The 19,184-nt window shown below is 45.2% G+C and overlaps 1 protein-coding gene across 4 annotated transcripts in view; it reads right to left on the minus strand.

Annotated features, from left to right (window-relative positions):
* The window catches only part of SMTN (smoothelin), a 777,537-nt gene that overhangs the window by 572,333 nt on the left and 186,020 nt on the right, over window positions 1-19,184 (minus strand). For all 4 annotated transcript variants that reach the window (XM_069214660.1, XM_069214661.1, XM_069214658.1 and 1 more), the window contains one exon: window positions 13,395-13,555. In XM_069214660.1, the coding sequence (XP_069070761.1) occupies window positions 13,395-13,555 (161 nt within the window). The remainder of the gene's footprint in view (window positions 1-13,394; window positions 13,556-19,184) is intronic.

The raw sequence follows: 19,184 nt of genomic DNA on the forward strand, positions 1-19,184 counted from the left end.
GCTCACCTCCTCCAACTACATCCGACTCGGCGACCTCAACTTACACCTTGATTTCCACGATGACCCCAATACCCAAAGACTTATGAACTTCATCCACTTGGGAGCACCCTCGGATCCGTGCCCTCATCATATCTTCAATCTGGCCAGCACCACCATAGCACCTGAGCTCTGTCAAACTATCAACCGATCCTTTGAGATCCCCATCTTTCCATCAGACTGGAAGCACGCCGAGATCAACCTGCTACTCAAGAATCCCAACACCGACCCAAGGAAGCTGAAAAACTACAGACCCATCTCTCTGCTCCCATTCCCAGCTAAAGTAACGGAAAAGGTCATCAACCAGCAACTCACTGAATTCCTTAAGACACACCAAATCCTAGACCGATACCAATCCGGATACAGAAGCAACCAAAGCACTGAAACAGCACTCCTAGCAGCCATCAACGACTGACGCCCCATGCTAGACCACAGAGGCATGGCCGCACTCATCCTCCCTGACCTCTCTGCTGCGTTTGACAACGTCTCCCACTCCACCCTCTGCACCAGACTACACAACACCAACATCCAAGATAAGGCACTGGATTAGATCAGGTCCTTCCTCACTGGAACAACACAGAGTGTCAAGACTACAGCTGTTCACGTCAGAACCCAAAGACACATGCTGCGGAGTGCCCCAAGGATCATCACTCGGCCCAATGCTTTTCAACATCTACATGACCCCGCTAGCCAAGCTCATCAAACACAGGCTAAATATAGTCTCCTATGCTGATGATACGCAACTGATACTCTCCCTGTCCGATGACCCTGCAAAGGCCACAAGAAATTTCCACAACAGGATGAGTGCAGTTGTCACCTGGATGGAAGCCAGCTGCCTCAAACTCAACTCGGACAAAACTGAGATCCTCGAAATCGGCTCCACCCCTTCCACCTGGAACGACTCCTGGTGGCCCATAGCACTGGGAAATTCCCCCATTCCCATGGACCACGCATTCAAGCTTGGCATCATCCTGGACTCCTCTCTATCCATGACCCACCAAGTCAACGCCGTCTCATTGTCATGCTTCCACATCCTCAGACGCCTTCGAAAGATTCGAGTGGATACCATCTGACACGAGGAAGACAGTCACCCACGCATTCTTCACTACCAAACTGGACTATGGCAACGCACTACGCTGACATCACCAAGAAACTACAATCAAGATTGCAAAGAATCCAGAATGCAGCAGCCACACTCATCCTGGAAATCGCCTGACACAGCCACTTCTCCTCCCACCTCAGAGACCTACACTGGCTCCCAGTCAAGAAGCACATCACATACAAACTCCTGATCCACACCTACAAGGCACTACACAACATAGGACTGGCATACCTCAACCACCACCTTGCCTTCTACATACTCAACAGATATCTCCGCCCTTCCCAGCTCGCACTTGAAGCCATTCCCAAGATCCGGAAAAGCACAGCAGGAGGAAGATCCTTCTCCTACCTCGCAGCCCAGACATGTAACACGCTACCTCTCAAACTCAGGCAGACCGCATCACTGAAGCAGAACAGGAAGGACCTCAAGACCTGGATCTTCAATTGAGCAGCACGGCCACTAACAGCACCTTCAGACCCCTACGGGTGATTAGCCGCACTTTAGAAATCACAGATTGATTGATTGATACAGGAAGCAGTTTTTTTATTGTCAACTCTGTGACAAACGTAATAGGAAGGGGTGAACCTTACGACATATCCAGCATGAAAGGGGTTGTCAACATTGGTAAATCCATAATAGGAAGGGATCATACAGTGTGAACTTTGACAACTTCAGTTGGAAGGGCTAATACATTGTGACTTCACTGGCAAGTACAATACTTACGGGTATTACTTTTAAAACTGAGAAATGCAACAGAGAATCACTTAATTTACCTTAGTTATTGCTACTCTTCCCTTCTAGTGGAAATTCTAGCTGCACCTTCTTCTGACTTAGAATATTTCCCAGGTGTCAGACTAGGTCCAGAAATTTGCAAGCAATAGCTCCTGCATGCCACTGCATGGTGCTGGGTGGCACCACGGTGGCCTTGCATCATCCCGGAGGTGAAAGAGAAATATAGTAACCATCCCTGTGTGCTGACATCAGTTTCTTGACTGTCATAAAGCACCCACAAATGCGGATCTATTCAAACAAACTGCACGTAACGGTGTGCTGAAAACTAATTTGGGAAGGTTTTAAAATGTGTAGATGTCCAATCCACAGAAAAGATAGGAAGGAGGGAGGTAAGAAATCTGTGGTCAGAAAGAGCATTGCCAAAGGTAAGTAACTTTTTCTTCTGATGGACACTTGTAACTGCAGATTACCTACCTTTTGAACAGCTACCTAAAGAGTACCTCCCAAAAGGTAGAGGATCGAAGACTGGACTAAAACAAAAAAGTCCTGCAGGACCAGGCAGTAGAAATGAGTTTTTGGGCAGACCATGCTGTCAGGGCAGTAGGGCTTGGTGAAAATTTGAGCTGATGCCCATGTTGGACCTTGATAGATGTCCAAATGTCCAAGACAGGAACTCCCTTTGCTAATGAAGTCATAGCAGCCTTAGCTCTGGTGAAATTGGCTTGTGGCCTAGTAGAGGCTCCTTCTTGGCTAGACCACAGCTTACCTTTATGCATAAGATGCTCCACCTCAATAGAGTTTTTTCTGCACTGTTTTGTATTGTTTTTTTCTTTACTGCACTCTCCTTTTTTTGGCACTGTCATATCCCATGAAGACATCCAGCCACATCCAACTGTCTTTTGGCTCAAGACGCCAGGTGCCACACAGCGGTCATGTTGTCTGCCAGGACTTTCACCAGACTGCACTTGATGGTTGGAATTAAGACTTTGAAAGCCAGCCAGAGACCAGAAACTCCAACAGCTTAATGTGGAGCTCTGCTTCACAGAGAACATAGACCTCTGTTTCCACTTCCTTCATGTGCCCTCTCCAACCCAAGGACAATGAATTTGTCACTACTTTGAGCTCTGGCTGGGGTAGGGAAAGAAGCCTGGTACAAGTCTGGTTGGTGTCCATGTGGGAAACAGGCCCCATGTTGCAGTACCCCTGCACTTTTTGCCTGGTTTCTGGGTGCAACTTGGACTGGAGTGCACCAGGATCCTGCTAACCAGGTTCCCACTGCCAGTGTTCTTTCCCTAAAAATTGCAAAGGTAATTTGCAACCCCTTTAGCTACCAATATAAGTCCCTAGTAAATGGTACCTTGCTGCTGAGGGAATTGGGTACTAAAGGTAGGCCCCTGAGGGCAGCAGCACTGATTGTGCCACCTTCTAAGGCTATGCATTCCAGTATACCTAGCACAGCCATTGCAGGCTGAGTGTCCTGGTACAACCCTAAAAGGCAAACTCGACATGGCACACTGCCTGTGTGCCCTGTTCACTACACACTGCATGCAATATAGATAAGTCACCCCTGTGGCAGTCCTTCCAGCCCTAAGGCATGGTGCACTATACTGTATGTGAGGGCATCGCTGCATGCACAATATGCCCCCACTATGTCCTTGCCAAGCCTGAGGCGTAGTGAGTGAACAGAGCAGCCATTTTAAATGCATGTGCTCGACACCGGTCAGTATGAGTTTCACAGCAACACAATGGCCACTCTGAGCCCTGGGTTGTTCGGTATCAAACAACTCAGAATGATAAATCCAAACTGGTACCTTTATTGCATTTATTACTAAATGTACCCAGGGGTCACCATAGAGGTGTCCCCTACAAAAGCTAACTATCCTAGCATGGTTCCTGACTTGTTTTAACCAGCCTGCCACCTCCAGACAACCAATCTTCAACCTTGGGGTGAGAGATTCTTCTCTCTGGGTTGCAGACAAAGCCCTTTCTGGGTGGAGGTGCTAGCACCCCCTCCATCAGAAATGTACACTGTCCTGGCGGCGAGCTTCAAAGGGTCTACTGCCTTTGAAACTCAACCCCCAGGCCTGCTGCTAGCAGCAGATGGCTGCCCCCGTTGCAAACCCCCACTTTTGGCGGGAGCAATGGTGGGAAAATACACAAAGGATAGGAGGAGTGGCCCTACCAGGCATGCACCACCCCTAAGGTGTTGTCTGCCAGGTGGACACTCCATTTCATTTTCCTCCATCTTAGGTGGAAGAAAAATAGTCAATGAGGTGTAGGGAAGTGACCTCTGACCACCAGAAGTTGCCACTCAGTGGGTGTAGCCACCCTAAGGTAGATGACCCATTGGTCACTACCAGGTTCCCCCTAAAACGTCTACTACATACAGTATTTAGTGGGCATCCCTAGACCAGAGAATTTGATTTGACAGACAAAGAGAAAACCAGCACCAAGAAGATCTGAAACACAAGAACTATGGACCTGCTGCAACAACAAAAAAGGCGCCAAACCCTGCCTGTTGCCCCCAGGACCCGACAATCACCACTGAGGAGCTGCTGGACCACTGGACAACTCTACAAAAATCCTAGAGGACCTCCAAGCTTTGCCAGTTGCCCAAGAACTTTCTTCAGAGAGGAGGTACCATTCAACAACCCAAAGGAACCATCAAGTCACTGACTAGCCACTAACTCCCGAACCGGATACTGCAGCTAGACCAAACTGCAACCCTACGACTGCAAGGACAAACCCTGCCAGTGTGCCAAGTTTGGTGGCACTGCGACCTTTAGCAGCCAAACCATGCCAATACTAGGGGTATTGGTCAGCTCACATCGGGCATCAAGAAAAGCAGCCCTCTCGGGCTGCAAAAGGACCAGGAGAAAGCCCCAGTCAAGAGACTTCAGCAACATCCCAAACCTTCCGCCAGGGTGCCCCTGATGTCCTGCAAACGGCCCTTGAATCAACTTACCTCCTGCTCCTGAAGGCATCCTTGCGCACAGCTGTTGGTGCACTAATTCGCTCTTTAACTGGCCTCACTGTGTCTTGCACTGAAGAACCTGCTGTGCCCTAAGGGTCCCCCACCCCTTGCGACCTTACGACTTTGCCGCTCCAAGGGGACCCCAAGGAACCATCTTTAAACTTCCCTGTGCAGTGCTTTTCCAAGTGGTTCCCCGCAATGACCCTGCACCAACTCCAGAGACCTTCTCCCGCTGATCACACAGGAACAGGGAGCAGCCCAAACGTCTCCAGCTGGCAGTGTCCCCACTGATGACCTCGACCAACTTGCACAAGAAGAACTTGGTAAACCAACTATAAGATTTTATATGTATAGGTGATCCTCCATTGATTGCTATGGTGCATAATTAGGCAAAAAAATAATTTTTTTATTGAACTTCAACAATTCATATCTCGAAAAGTACTTACCCAAATCTGATGATCTTGGTCTTAAAAAGTATATAAAAATCTGAAGTATGTTTATAAATGTGTCTTGAGTTATTCCTTTGAGTGTGGGAGTTGCAAGATTGATGCTGTGAGTACAACAAGCGCTTTGCACTTCCCCAGGATAGGCCTAACTGCTCGACCAAGCTAACATGAAAATTAGAGCATTAGGTGGTCTAGTTTTCACCCCTGCAAACCAATGTGTGGTTGCCTGGACTCCCTGCATATTGTGATTAGCTTTGCGCACTACATAGAGAGCCAGCCTACTACAGTCAACTTGCCACTACTCATGTTCAGGAGCTATCTTCACCTTGATATGGATGAAGTCAGAGAGTCTGCCTGAGTGGTTCGACTGTAAGGTCTGCATGTGCCATTTAGCATATGGGACAGAGAGGGTGCACAAGGGTAGGAGCCCAAGAAAAATCAGAATCATCCTCTGCAGGACCCAGAACTGAGCTTGAAACACTTAGATAATATGCAGAATGTCCAAGATTCACTTGGATGGTGAAAATACCTTGAACGTCACTGTCTCCTGCATTGACCTTATAAAGGAAATCTTCTGCTAAGATATCAGGTGGGGCTTCAGCTCACTGATGGAAAACCCCAGTGATATGAAGAGGGCAACCTTTATCTGGAGGTGGTCCGCAACAGTATTCATGGGGATTTCCTAGAGAAGTTAGTTGTCGAGGTATTAAACTTCATGTGTCACCAACCTCCCAAGATGGGCTATGATCACCACTAACACTTTACTGAACTACTGAGGGATTAAGTCGGGCTTAATGGCAGAAAGTCAAATTGGAAATGTTCTGGTCCCTATGGGACAGCAGGACAGCTATATGAAAATATATACGTCCTCAAGTCCAAAAACTCCATCCAATCTTCTTGGCCCAGAGCAGAAAGAACTTGCGACAGAATGAGCATTTAGAATTTCCATTTCTGCAAGAAGGCATTCAGAGGTCGCAGCTCTGAAATGGATCTGAGGCCCCCATCCTTTTTAGTTATGAAGAAGTCATGTAGCTGAACACCCCTCACCTGTCTCGGACTTCAGTACTGTCTCAATGGAACCTAGGCAAGAAGAAGAATAACCGCCTGTATCAAAACTGTGGCACAATTTAATGGAATTCGTCCTATTAACTGAGGAAAATGGGGGGGGGGGGGGGAGGTTGAAATAAACAGGAGGATGTAGTCTCTGAATAATTTGTAATACCCATCGACCAACATGATGTATTTCCAGCTGAAGAGACAAAGAAATAGGATCCTCGCTGCCTGTATACCAGGCCTCGTGGATAGACTTGTTGGCAAAGTCCTGAAATCCACATTACAGAAAGAAGATCTGAAAAGGCAAAATATGCCCAAACCACAGTTGAGTTTATTCCTCACAGCCCTCCAAGCCCATACTGATTACTGGAATGCTTCTCCTCATATCATACAATTCCCATTTCCATCATGCAGAACTGGAATCAAAAAGTAACTCAATTTCCTTGAATACCACACTTCTGCTCTCTGAATGTGGCCTGCCTCCTCCATAAGACTTGCAATCGCACAGGGGGATCTGTATTGGTATCTAAGATGGCTCCCAAATTCCTTTGATGAAACTAGCTGATCACAGCATCTCCCTTCACTGCCACATATTTTTTTGCCTGCAGCAAATCTACCCAAGTACTCTAATTCTCCTTTAATAGTACCCATGTGTAGTGGCTCATCCCAATAGCCAGTAGGTCTAATGAAAGGTTTAAACAACTAAACATTGCCATACATTTTGTTTTCAAATACTTTGAACGAGATAATAGTCAGTTCAGGACTAGTCAAAAAGCATTTTCACATTCCCTCACTGAACTAGAGCATCATGAAGATTATCACCTTGCGTTCCAGTAACTTGTAATACTTTGCCCCCCCTTTCTTTACTAACCTCTGTTATTTAATTTATTTTCACTTGATTATCCTTACTCCTGCAACATTTGCTCATGTGACATTTATGCTTACAAATTTTACAGATCACTTTCCACCCAGGGACATTTTTTACCATTTGCCATGTGACCGATCATGCATCTATAACATTTTCCTGTCAATTGCTTACTTTGAAACTGACATTTCATACTTTTGTCATATGAATTTTTATAAATGTTCTTATATTCACCATCCATTTGGGATTTTCTCATTTGCATGATACAATTATTGCTGGTGTCAATCACATTTTTTGAATCTCCTCTACACAACCCAAGTTATGTTCCAAACGTTTAGCTAAATAGATCATTGCATTAAAAATGGATCACCCCGAAGTCTATAGTTCCTTTCTAACTTTATCAACACACCCCAGCATAAACTGGTCTCTAATATGTGCATTTAAAATATTACCAAATTTCATGATTAGACTACGTTTCTCAAAGCTGTAACATACTCTTCTATGGTCTCCCCTTTCAAATGCATGCATTTTTAAAAATGAAACCTTTCAAGACTGGACAGAACGTTTAGTAAAAAATTATAATCCAACTTCTTAATACACACTCCATAATCATTCAAGCTGTTGGACTCCTCAATGCCAATTTGAACGTCCTGGAATCCACAGTATGTAAAGAAGATCTGCAAAGGCACAATGTGTTCTAGCCACAATTGAGTTTATTTCTCACAGTGCTCCAGCCACATACTGATTACTGGACCGCTTCTCACATCTTACAAATCCCTTCTACATTCCATGGCAACTGACATCATGCAGAACTAGAACTCAACAGCAATTCCATTCCCTTGAATACCACACTTGTGCTCTCTGAATGTGGCTTGCCTCTTGCACAGATACAACACGCACTATGGGGGATGGCCAGTGAAATCTTGGTGATTAATAAATACCCTTGTAAAGTTGAATGCAGATAAAACAGAGTTGTTGGTTCTAGGAAAATCATCCTTATACCTGAACCTCATTTGTTAAATCACTGGTTTTTCATTCACACCCTGCTACTAGGGAAAGCATAGATAGCTTCCTACCTGTATTCCTGGTTCCTCTCTGAGGGAATCCACATGGAAGGGGGGTTGTCCCTGAGCACCTGTAGCAGCCTCCCTTTCATGGGTAGCAAATGTTTCCACACCAAGTGGATGTCTGGCAACACTAGTAGATTCATGCAGAGCCAGACCTTCACCAGAGACCAGATGCAGCTGATCTCCATCCCCCCACTTTAAGTGGAGCAAGATCCGCATTGGAAACTCCAATGTGCAGAAGTGCTAACATTCAGCATTCTGGTGGTGGCAAACAGATCGAGCAAAGGTTTGCCCTATTCGTGGAAGAGACCTTGAGACATCTCCAGGTGTTGCTTCCTTTCATACTCCACAAAGCTTTGATGGCCAAGTTAGTCTACCTTGCAGTTCAAAGATCCCACCAGATGCTGTGCTACCAGAACAATTACCTGGTGTTCCAGCCATGTCCAAGAGCACAGAGCCTCCTGGCACAGAGTCCACAATACCACCGCCCCCTGCTTGTGGTTCGTATCTCCAACAGGTTGATGTAAAGTTCACCTTCCACTGGAGACCAGAGGCCTCTGACCTCAACCTCTTCCAGTAGCCATCCCAACCCAGAAGTGATGTATCAGTCACCACTGTCAGTTTTGGATGAGGCAGGGAGAGGGTTCTGCCATTGGCTAATTGCAGTCCAGTCACCACCACTGCATGTCTTTCGCAGTCTCCTCTGAAATCTGGGCCTGATCTGAAATCGCCCTGGTGCTGGGCCCACCAGGATTTCAGATCTCACTGCAGAGCCCATATATGCTGCTTGTTGGACTATACCATCAAACTCTGCAACCTTACAGTCATTCTCATTGAAATGTAGGACAAAGGCTGAAACAATGGGACCATAGCCAGAATGACCTGGATTCGCTTCTCCAGGGTTAGGTGCGAAACTCCACAGTATCCATAATGGCTCCATTGAAAGAGCATGTGAAAAGGAATCGGGTGTGACTTTGGCACATTGATAGTGGGCCGCAATGACGTTAGGAGGTTCACCATAGCCTGGAGGTGGGTGATGTCTGCCTAGGACTCTGTCTGCTGTTCGCAGACAGTCGTCAAGTTAGGGAAAGACTGGAACCCCCAACCTCCAAATATGGGCAACAACCACTGCCATCACTTCTGTAAACTCTTGAGGGGGAACTAGGGAGTCCAAAAGGGAGACCAGTGAACTAAAAAAAGCTCCTGCCCCATCGTGAACTGCAGTTAATACCTGTGGTCCTGCAGGACAGGGATGTGAAAATGAGTGCCAGGACTTGCAGGTTCAACACTACCAATAAGTCTGCCGGCTCAAGGACAGACACGATTTGATCAAGGAAAGCATTTTGAAAATGCCCTCTGGAGGAAGGCATTGAGATACGAAGGTCTGAAATAGGACAGAGACCTACATCCTTTTTCAACACCAGAAAGCAGCAGGAATAAAAACACAACCTACTTCTGGTGTCTGCTCACTCTCTATGGCTCCTTTCACCAAAGGAGCATGCACCTATTGCTGTAAAAGGGACAAAATACCTTCTTGTCATCTGTTCTGAAGACAGTGGAAGGTGTGGCAGAGTTTCGCTAAATAGTAGAGTGCAGCCCAGCTGATCAATTTCCAACATCAACTTGTGTAAGTTTCTGGCTTGTCACCATGGAAGAAATTGCTGACTTCTATTTCTGACAGGACGACAGTGCATTCTTCCAGCACCTCTGCAGCCCTTTTCATCACCATCATAAAAGATGCACTCACATTAGTGCAAGGGCCCCTGAAGACACCAAGCCAGTGTATGGAGAAGTTTCCAGTCTACTGGCATCTTGGTGATCCACTTACCAATTGCGCTCATGGTAGAGCTGAAGAAAAGTAATCTCCTGCATCATATACCCTGTTATCCAAGTCTATGCCAAGAAGTTCATAAATAAATTGTGTCCTGCCTTGGGGCAAAGGCACATATTGGAGTCAGAGGGGTTGCAGATATTATGCGAACAAAGCAGGGCAGTGCCTTTTCCGAGGTCATCTCTGCGCCATCTCATACAGCACTATGTTCTGGCCATAATAATACGGCACTGTGACGGTGGGTCACACGCTGGCAAGAGATATCATGCCAGAAAAGGGTCCCCTACCGAAGCCAGAATCGATCCGGGGGGAGGATCCAAAGAGCTCAACTGGTGCCAGGGGAGGACCTGCCAGCATAATTGTGGATGGGGGTTCTCAGCAATATAGTAAGCCTGAAACTCCTGAACCTGTTGAGGAGTTTTTCCCAGGCTCTGGGAACTTGGGCTGTCAAGGGAGTGGATTCAGAGTTCGGCCTGATTAACGGCTGTGGGAGGGGTCCAAGAGGCACAATGATGCCCTCTCAGGAGACAGAGTGGTGGACAGAGATGGACTTTTTATGTTTTTTCTAAGATTTACCCGAATACTTGGACCTGGATGATAACTTGTAGGGGGGAATGGCTTCTGAAGTGGGGCCAGGTCCCTTCCTGTGCCTCTGGCCAACACAGAGTCTTTCAATGTTCAATAACAAAAAGCTTTGCCTCACATTCCCAGATAGCCTTCAGATAAACTGGCCTCACTGGAGGCCTTGGAGTCATGGTCCGACAGGCAAACCACATGTGGCGCCTGTCACAGACATTTTTTTCCAACATTCTCTATGAGGTTTAAACCCTGTCGATTTGAAGGGGACATTTTTCTTGCACACTGGTGGAGATTTTGGGGGAAAATGTTGAAAAGAACGCAGTCTCAAAGAGACCAGGCGTAGCTCCAGATTAGTATCTGTTGGTGCTGAAAGGAAAGACAGGAAATTATGTCAGCATGCATGGGTAACACCTATGGACAAAATGCTATGTGTGTTCATAGAGCAAACTGGCACATTTGACTGATTTTAGGCTCTGATCCACAGACATAAATCAGTTTTAACAGTTTTTTTTCCAGTCGTATACACAGATAAACAGACAAATGCACACATGCACAACATACAGTGAAATGGAATCTTTATAGCAAAGCTGCTTGTTACCATGGGTTAGTTGTCATTTGGGTTGAGTGGTAGATAGAAAGCATAAGCATCCCTACCAGTCGAGTGGAGTAGGCTTTCTTAAAAGATAAAGCTGAACTCCAATAAAGTCATTGGGACATCTTGGCCTGGCCAAATCGAGAGGAAAGGGCTTGTTTTTCACTCAAACACCGCCACTGTCACTGCTGCTTACCTAAGGATGCGAAGCTTCCCACCAGGGAATTAGAACTAGAGGACCTCATCCTCTTGAAAGACTTTAATGCCATTGACAGAGCAAGTAGTATTTGGGGTACAGGTTTAATGGCGCTCACCCATTTTTGAAAGTGTGCACTCCCCAGCTTTCAGTTTGCCTCAATGCTGTCTTCAGTCCTTAGGCCTGACTCATTCTTTGACGCATGCCATAGTGCCATAGACTGCACTTATGTCCTAAGGTAACCTGTGAGGGGACTGGTCAACATCTGCTTCAGCTGCTGCTTGATCACGCACCTATTAAAAATGACCTACTCAACATGGAGTCCAATACTCTGAAGGGAGTACTGCTATGGAATAATCAAAAGGGGATTCAGTACTGAAGTGACACGTAGATACTTGCAAGACATTTATTCGCAAATTCATGCTCCCCCAGATCTGATTTAACAGGAAAGGTGGCATTGGTTATATTGATTGGGGTTGAGTGTGCCACTAGTGTCTGGTTGACGTCTCAACTACACTTTTGCAGTTGGGTGTTCTGAGAGGCTAGCTTATCTGGATCTGTTGCTACTCAGAACTTATGCTTCCACTTTTTCCCGCACTGCATCTTGGAGTAAGGATGGTAAGCCCGAATTCAGAGAGGCTGGCTTCCTGTATGATTTCAACTTCCACTTTCATAAAAATGAAGCTGAGCTCATAGATGGGGTAGGAAGAGTCAGGAGATAGACCTGCCTGGTTAGGTTGGGACTGCAACAGAGTCCACCTACACATAGAACTGAGTTCAGGTTTATGGTGCAATCTCTAGGGGTCAGCAGAGGGAAAAAAGACTCTTTCTCTTAATACACACCCGAAGAAGGAGACAGTGGGCCTCATTATGACTTTGGCTGGCGGCAGAGGCCGACCGCCAAAGTCATGCATCGGGATGACCACATATGCGGCCATCCCCCTGCTGTACCTATTATGAGTTTCCGCCTGCCAGCCCAGTGTGAAACACACAAAATTGATGCCAACTCGTGATAGAGCTGGCGGCAATGTTGCAGTGTGTTGGGTGCGAGAGCACCCTTTGCTCTTTTCATTGCCCGTAATTCGGGCATTGAAAAGCGCGACGGGGCTGTCCATCGGGGCCCCCGGCACGCCCTTTCTGCCAGCCTTTGCATGCAGGTGGACTGCTATGCAAAGGCTGGCGGAAACAAGAGTTGTAATACAGAGAGCAGCGCTGTCCTGCCGGATTGAGATCACTGGCACCACCATGCCGTAACCTGGTGGTGCCGGCGTTCGGACCTCGGCGGCTCCACCATGGTCATAATATGGTGGTCAGACCACCCATGTCAGCAGCGGTCCGAGCGCCACAGCGAGTTTGGCGGTCCATGCTTCCCCAGACTCGTAATGAGGCCCTGTGTCTACCTCTTGCTGTAATGGGCTTGCAGCATTTTGGCCAGAAGATGACATTACCTAGATCACATGGTGCAGCTGAAGCATGGGACTTCAAGCTCAGATGATGCCTGGGCTCACCTGACCTCAAAACATGCCAATGTATGCTGACCTTAAATATTAAGTAATGGAAGGTGTGTTGGTGCCTCACACCCAACTGCACAAGTCTTATATGTTCGGACTGTTAATGAGCAAGACATGCAAATGCTATATTTCTTAATCAGCGATTTAGCAAGAGAAAAACTTTTATATGAATGAACTTTATCATTTTACAAATGGTTAACGGAAAGCAATTTGGGAATGTAAGTCGTTTGCATTAAACACGTCGGTCTTAGGTATGAAAAATCCATGTAAATTTCTATAAGCAAATTTTGCTCCAATCCAAGGTCCAGCATCAGTGAGGGAGTGCGAGTATATGTGTTCAGAGTATCAGATAGATAAAGCAAGACTTTGTGTGGGTGGTGTCTTTTTTTGATAGGCTCAGTGTCACTCACTGTGGGCAGTTTTCTTTGTTCTCCTGACGCTCGGTGCTCTTCTCTGATCTGAATCGCTTGGATGCCAGCGCCTCCTCGTAGCCCTCCAGCTCCTTGCGGCGCAGCTCTCGGATGGCAGTGCGTATCTGGCGCCGCTCAGCAAGGTCCAGTGTGGCTTCCAGCTGAAGGCATACAGATAGATGAATGACTCAAAACACGCTCAAGGGCAGCAGATTCAATATAATAGTACAATTAAAACAATTTCACAGACCAGGTAATTATGTAGTAACTTTCACAACAACAGTTCAACCTCCAATTCTGGAGTTTAATCCCAACAAAGTAAAGGTTGTGCGAGAGAGGAAAACAGAGTATCTACTACTTCAAAGACTGAGCGACAAGGTCTCTTCCCGATCTAAAATTCTGAGGCAGGCTTTCTTTCCTTCCAAATACTGGTGTGATGTCTCTTCCAGACCTCCACTACAGACAGAAGTTAGGTGTCTCTTCCCACCCAAAGACTCCGAGAGAGGGGTCTCTTCCTCAGCACAGACTCCGAGGTGAGGTGGGTGGTTTCTGCCTGGCAAAAACTCCAAGGCAGGGTAGGGGAGTTGTCCCTCACCCGGCACAGACTGCAAGGCAGAGATCTATTCCCACCACATACTCTGAGGTTGAGGTGACTTCTCTGTCATACACGCCAAAGTGGAAACCTCCTACCCCTCACAAACTAAAAAAAAGGGATGGTCTAGTTCCCTCCCCAGACTATGAGGTGGAAGGAGGTATTTACAGAGTCTCAGGTGGGGAGGTTAGGGGGTGGGGTCTCTTACCCTCCACAGATTCTGAGGTGGAGGTTGTTTCCCCTTCATGAAGTCTAAGGAGGCAGCCCATTCCCCTCAAGAGATTCAGAGGCAGAGTTTCTTCACAAATACCGAGGTAGGGTACTTTTTCTTCTATAAAGATTTCAGGAAAGGAAAAATACATAATATGTAGCGCTCTTGCCATACTACAGATTGTGTCAAACCACATCCCTGAACTATTTCAAAGTCTAGGTGCCTTCTATTCTAACGTATATTTGTGTACCATTTCTGAAAAGCCTACCCACATATTTCTTGGGAGGAGATGTGGCCTATTGGTTAGACCTGCTGACCTTGGAACCTGGAGACCCAGGTTCGTATCCCAGTGGTTGGCTCGACATTGTGTGATTCTGGGCAAACCACAATCTCCCTGTGCCTAAAAAAAGTGAAATGTATTTGTGTTATTTCCACTTGATTACATAATCTTGTAAATTGGCTCCCAACCACCCTTCGTTAGCCAGCAGCCTCCTCCCCCTCTTTGTAATGTACATCGCTCTGCTGTTTTCTAGCTAGGATTGGGGTATATAAATACTACCAATATATACCTACATCTTCCCTCAAACTTCTTTATCTAAATCTATCCGAAACTAAGTCTTGTTTCGGGATGAGCATTAAGACCAATATTATGCCTCTGACAGAAAAGTAATCAGTCAACCTCTTTTTCTGGACTTCACATTCCATGGTGTGCCTCCTCCCTTCTGATGACCAGATTTTGCCCTGCAGTATAACCCAATACTGGTGCTTTTTGTTACCAACTCTTGCTGTGGCCAAAAGGTTCAGGCCTCTGCTGTACCTTACTTCACCACCCCTCATATGTGCAAAATAAGCTTTGCTCAAGTACTGTTACTGGTCTAAGTCATTGCGTCTAATACTGGTTTGCCATTTTCCTTTTTTCCCCTTGTATACTATACCACTTTGTCTTTCCATACAGGGAGTGCAGAATTATTAGGCAAGTTGTATTTTTGAGGATTAATTTTATTATTGAACAACAACCATGTTCTCAATGAACCCAAAAAACTCATTAATATCAAAACTGAATATTTTTGGAAGTAGTTTTTAGTTTGTTTTTAGTTTTAGCTATGTTAGGGGGATATCTGTGTGTGCAGGTGACTATCACTGTGCATAATTATTAGGCAACTTAACAAAAAAAAATATATACCCATTTCAATTATTTATCATTACCAGTGAAACCAATATAACATCTCAACATTCACAAATATACATTTCTGACATTCAAAAACAAAACAAAAACAAATCAGTGACCAATATAGCCACCTTTCTTTGCAAGGACACTCAAAAGCCTGCCATCCATGGATTCTGTCAGTGTTTTGATCTGTTCACCATCAACATTGCGTGCAGCAGCAACCACAGCCTCCCAGACACTGTTCAGAGAGGTGTACTGTTTTCCCTCCTTGTAAATCTCACATTTGATGATGGACCACAGGTTCTCAATGGGGTTCAGATCAGGTGAACAAGGAGGCCATGTCATTAGATTTCCTTCTTTTATACCCTTTCTTGCCAGCCACGCTGTGGAGTACTTGGACGCGTGTGATGGAGCATTGTCCTGCATGAAAATCATGTTTTTCTTGAAGGATGCAACTTCTTCCTGTACCACTGCTTGAAGAAGGTGTCTTCCAGGAACTGGCAGTAGGACTGGGAGTTGAGCTTGACTCCATCCTCAACCCGAAAAGGCCCCACAAGCTCATCTTTGATGATACCAGCCCAAACCAGTACTCCACCTCCACCTTGCTGGCGTCTGAGTCGGACTGGAGCTCTCTGCCCTTTACCAATCCAGCCACGGGCCCATCCATCTGGCCCATCAAGACTCACTCTCATTTCATCAGTCCATAAAACCTTAGAAAAATCAGTCTTGAGATATTTATTGGCCCAGTCTTGACGTTTCAGCTTGTGTGTCTTGTTCAGTGGTGGTCGTCTTTCAGCCTTTCTTACCTTGGCCATGTCTCTGAGTATTGCACACCTTGTGCTTTTGGGCACCCCAGTGATGTTGCAGCTCTGAAATATGGCCAAACTGGTGGCAAGTGGCATCGTGGCAGCTGCACGCTTGACTTTTCTCAGTTCATGGGCAGTTATTTTGCGCCTTGGTTTTTCCACATGCTTCTTGCGATCCTGTTGACTATTTTGAATGAAACGCTTGATTGTTCGATGATCACGCTTCAGAAGCTTTGCAATTTTAAGAGTGCTGCATCCCTCTGCAAGATATCTCACTATTTTTGACTTTTCTGAGCCTGTCAAGTCCTTCTTTTGACCCATTTTGCCAAAGGAAAGGAAGTTGCCTAATAATTATGCACACCTGATATAGGGTGTTGATGTCATTAGACCACACCCCTTCTCATTACAGAGATGCACATCACCTAATATGCTTAGTTGGTAGTAGGCTTTCGAGCCTATACAGCTTGGAGTAAGACAACATGCATAAAGAGGATGATGTGGTCAAAATACTAATTTGCCTAATAATTCTGCACTCCCTGTACAATTGCCCCCCTCCCATTCATATGCAAAGAAGATATGTATAGCTCTGCCCGTGTACTTTAAGTCACAGACACTATTGTACGGGGACAACCAGATTGCATAAAGTTAATTGGTTCCCATAGTGTCCAAGAATCAACCTAATACCAGAGGCCTTAAGGCCTTTAAAGGGAGCATAGCCTAGTCATCACTGAGTACTTAACTGTCCTCCAAGTTCAACACCGGAGGAACTTGTTAGCCATCCATCTTAATGATCAAGAGTCTGGGGTTAGAATTGAATTGAATTTAATGATGTGCAATTAATTAAAATAGTTACATCATAGCATAAATAGTAGGCTCAGCATGAGATTAAAAAAACAGCATTTCATAAAAGATCCAACTTTCAATGAATAATTAGCTTTTGGGACATCAATGGTAACAAGATGAAAAAGAAAATACAGTATTCCATAAACAGAACTAATTTCAAGTTAAGCATCACGAAAAGAGATAAAATACAGTATTTCATACAACAATACTAACTTCGAGCTAAGCATCACCTTTTGGCAAAGAGTACTGAATTTTCACCTCACATAATACTTTAATCAAGTGTGCCATATGGCAGCACGTGATTCTCAGGGAGTTTGGAACTAAAAGTGCTGCCAGGAACAAACATCATTCCTATGTTAAGATAAAGTGCTCCTTGCTGGTGAGGTAAGACCCGGACAAGGTACTCCCTACTTAACTAGTCACCAATATAAGAGTCATCACGCAGGTCCTTTTTCGTGGAGGCCATGGGGCGCTGCAAAATCAAAAGTGCTTAAAGTGAAAAATGCTTCATAATTTGTCAATCTGGTATTCAACTAAAGTGATCTGTGATAGTAAAATACAGCCCTGAAGATCAAAGTGCTCCATATTCATTGTACCACGAGTGTGAGTGCCTTTATGGATATTTTCTGCGCTGCTTTTAGTTTATCCCCCAATGGTCCAAGGTGCTCTGTTCCAATGAGGCCCAGCCCGGGCAAATTAAGGTGCTCAATGATTAAAGAAGTATATATATTTTATAATAAAATGCTCTGATAGCTGGCATGATTCTCCTTTTGAGCAGGCTAGGACAGCTGTCCACAAGGTCCTCACATTTAAGAAAGGAAATATTGGCCGGAGTCAGTAGAGCTTCGGACATTTTAGGGCTTCACAAGTATAGATCACATGTACTAGGGACCTGTAAGATAAACCACTCTATCCGCATTGCACATTGTCTTCCCCCCTCTTTACCACCAAACCAATAGCACCTTAAGGAAATAAGACCAAAGCACATTCTCATAAGGGCATATTTTGCCTGGTTTGAAAGGTGTGAGCTCAAGTAGTCAGGGAGGATGTCTGGAGTGTAAAGATCCACGGCCCAGCTGTTGTGAAATTTAGTTTTTAGGTCCCAAGGATCCTGATACCATCTTTGCTGATTTCATTAGTAGCTTTGTAGTTGTTCTCTGTGGTAAGGTGTTATTTATTATGCCTTCCGCTCTAGGACCTTACTAGAAGTTGCCAAAAGCTGACATCATATGGACCCAGGTCCCTGAAATCCCTCCAGGCGTTCGAGATTGGGTTTTGAGCGTCTTCCTGCCCGGAAAAAAACAACTTTGCTTAAACTGGGGTACCCTTTCCAACTATAACATCCCCGTGGATGGGGAAAAAACTCCCCCTGAAGCTTCTGTTAAACAACTTTAGCGTCATGAGGAAAACAAATGTAAAACTCTTACATTTGTGTTCTAGTCTCTGCTAGTGTGGCAAGCCTAGTGCCAAGACAGCATAATGGGTTATCACTGCGCTCTTTAAATACAATAAATTCATCCAATGAACAGCTCACCAACAAGGAAGTCCTGATTCTATGAGATCTGTCTAATGTATGGAACTCAATCTTTTGGCCATCCAAAATGGGCCATTTCACTTCACCAGGCCTCAAGATTTTGCAATATTGGTCATATGTCTGATTGCAGTCTAGCCCAAGTCTAACAAACTAAGAACACATCTAGTCTCTGCTTTATTCTTTGCAAGATATCAGGAAGGTCCTTTCTCTGCTAATTCTTCAAAGCAGAAACCTATTGTCAATGATCTGATACCTTCTTGCTTAGACTTTGGAAACTTTTACCTTATCCTGCTTATTCAGATGGTCCAAAGTGCAGCAGATTATTAGATAATATATATCTAAGCTATTCATAAAGCAACATTGGTCACAGGTACCCACAAGATTATTGTTGATTGTCCTTTTTAATGGTACATTCCTTTAAAGAACTTTTCATTTAGGGAAATATGGGGAACTGTTTGCTGCAATACCTGTTCAGGTCAAGCTATCTAGAGTTTAAAAATCTAGAATTGGTGATTGATCTTTCACTCCTTTTATCCCCAAGACATGGAGTAGCCTTCCCACAGATAATAAAAACATAGTTGGGAAAAAAGAACACACAAGATTGGAAGATGGAGGCTTACTCCAGCTTTGTTAGGG

Source organism: Pleurodeles waltl, chromosome 11 (genome assembly GCF_031143425.1).
Source record: "Pleurodeles waltl isolate 20211129_DDA chromosome 11, aPleWal1.hap1.20221129, whole genome shotgun sequence".
NCBI lineage: Eukaryota > Metazoa > Chordata > Amphibia > Caudata > Salamandridae > Pleurodeles > Pleurodeles waltl.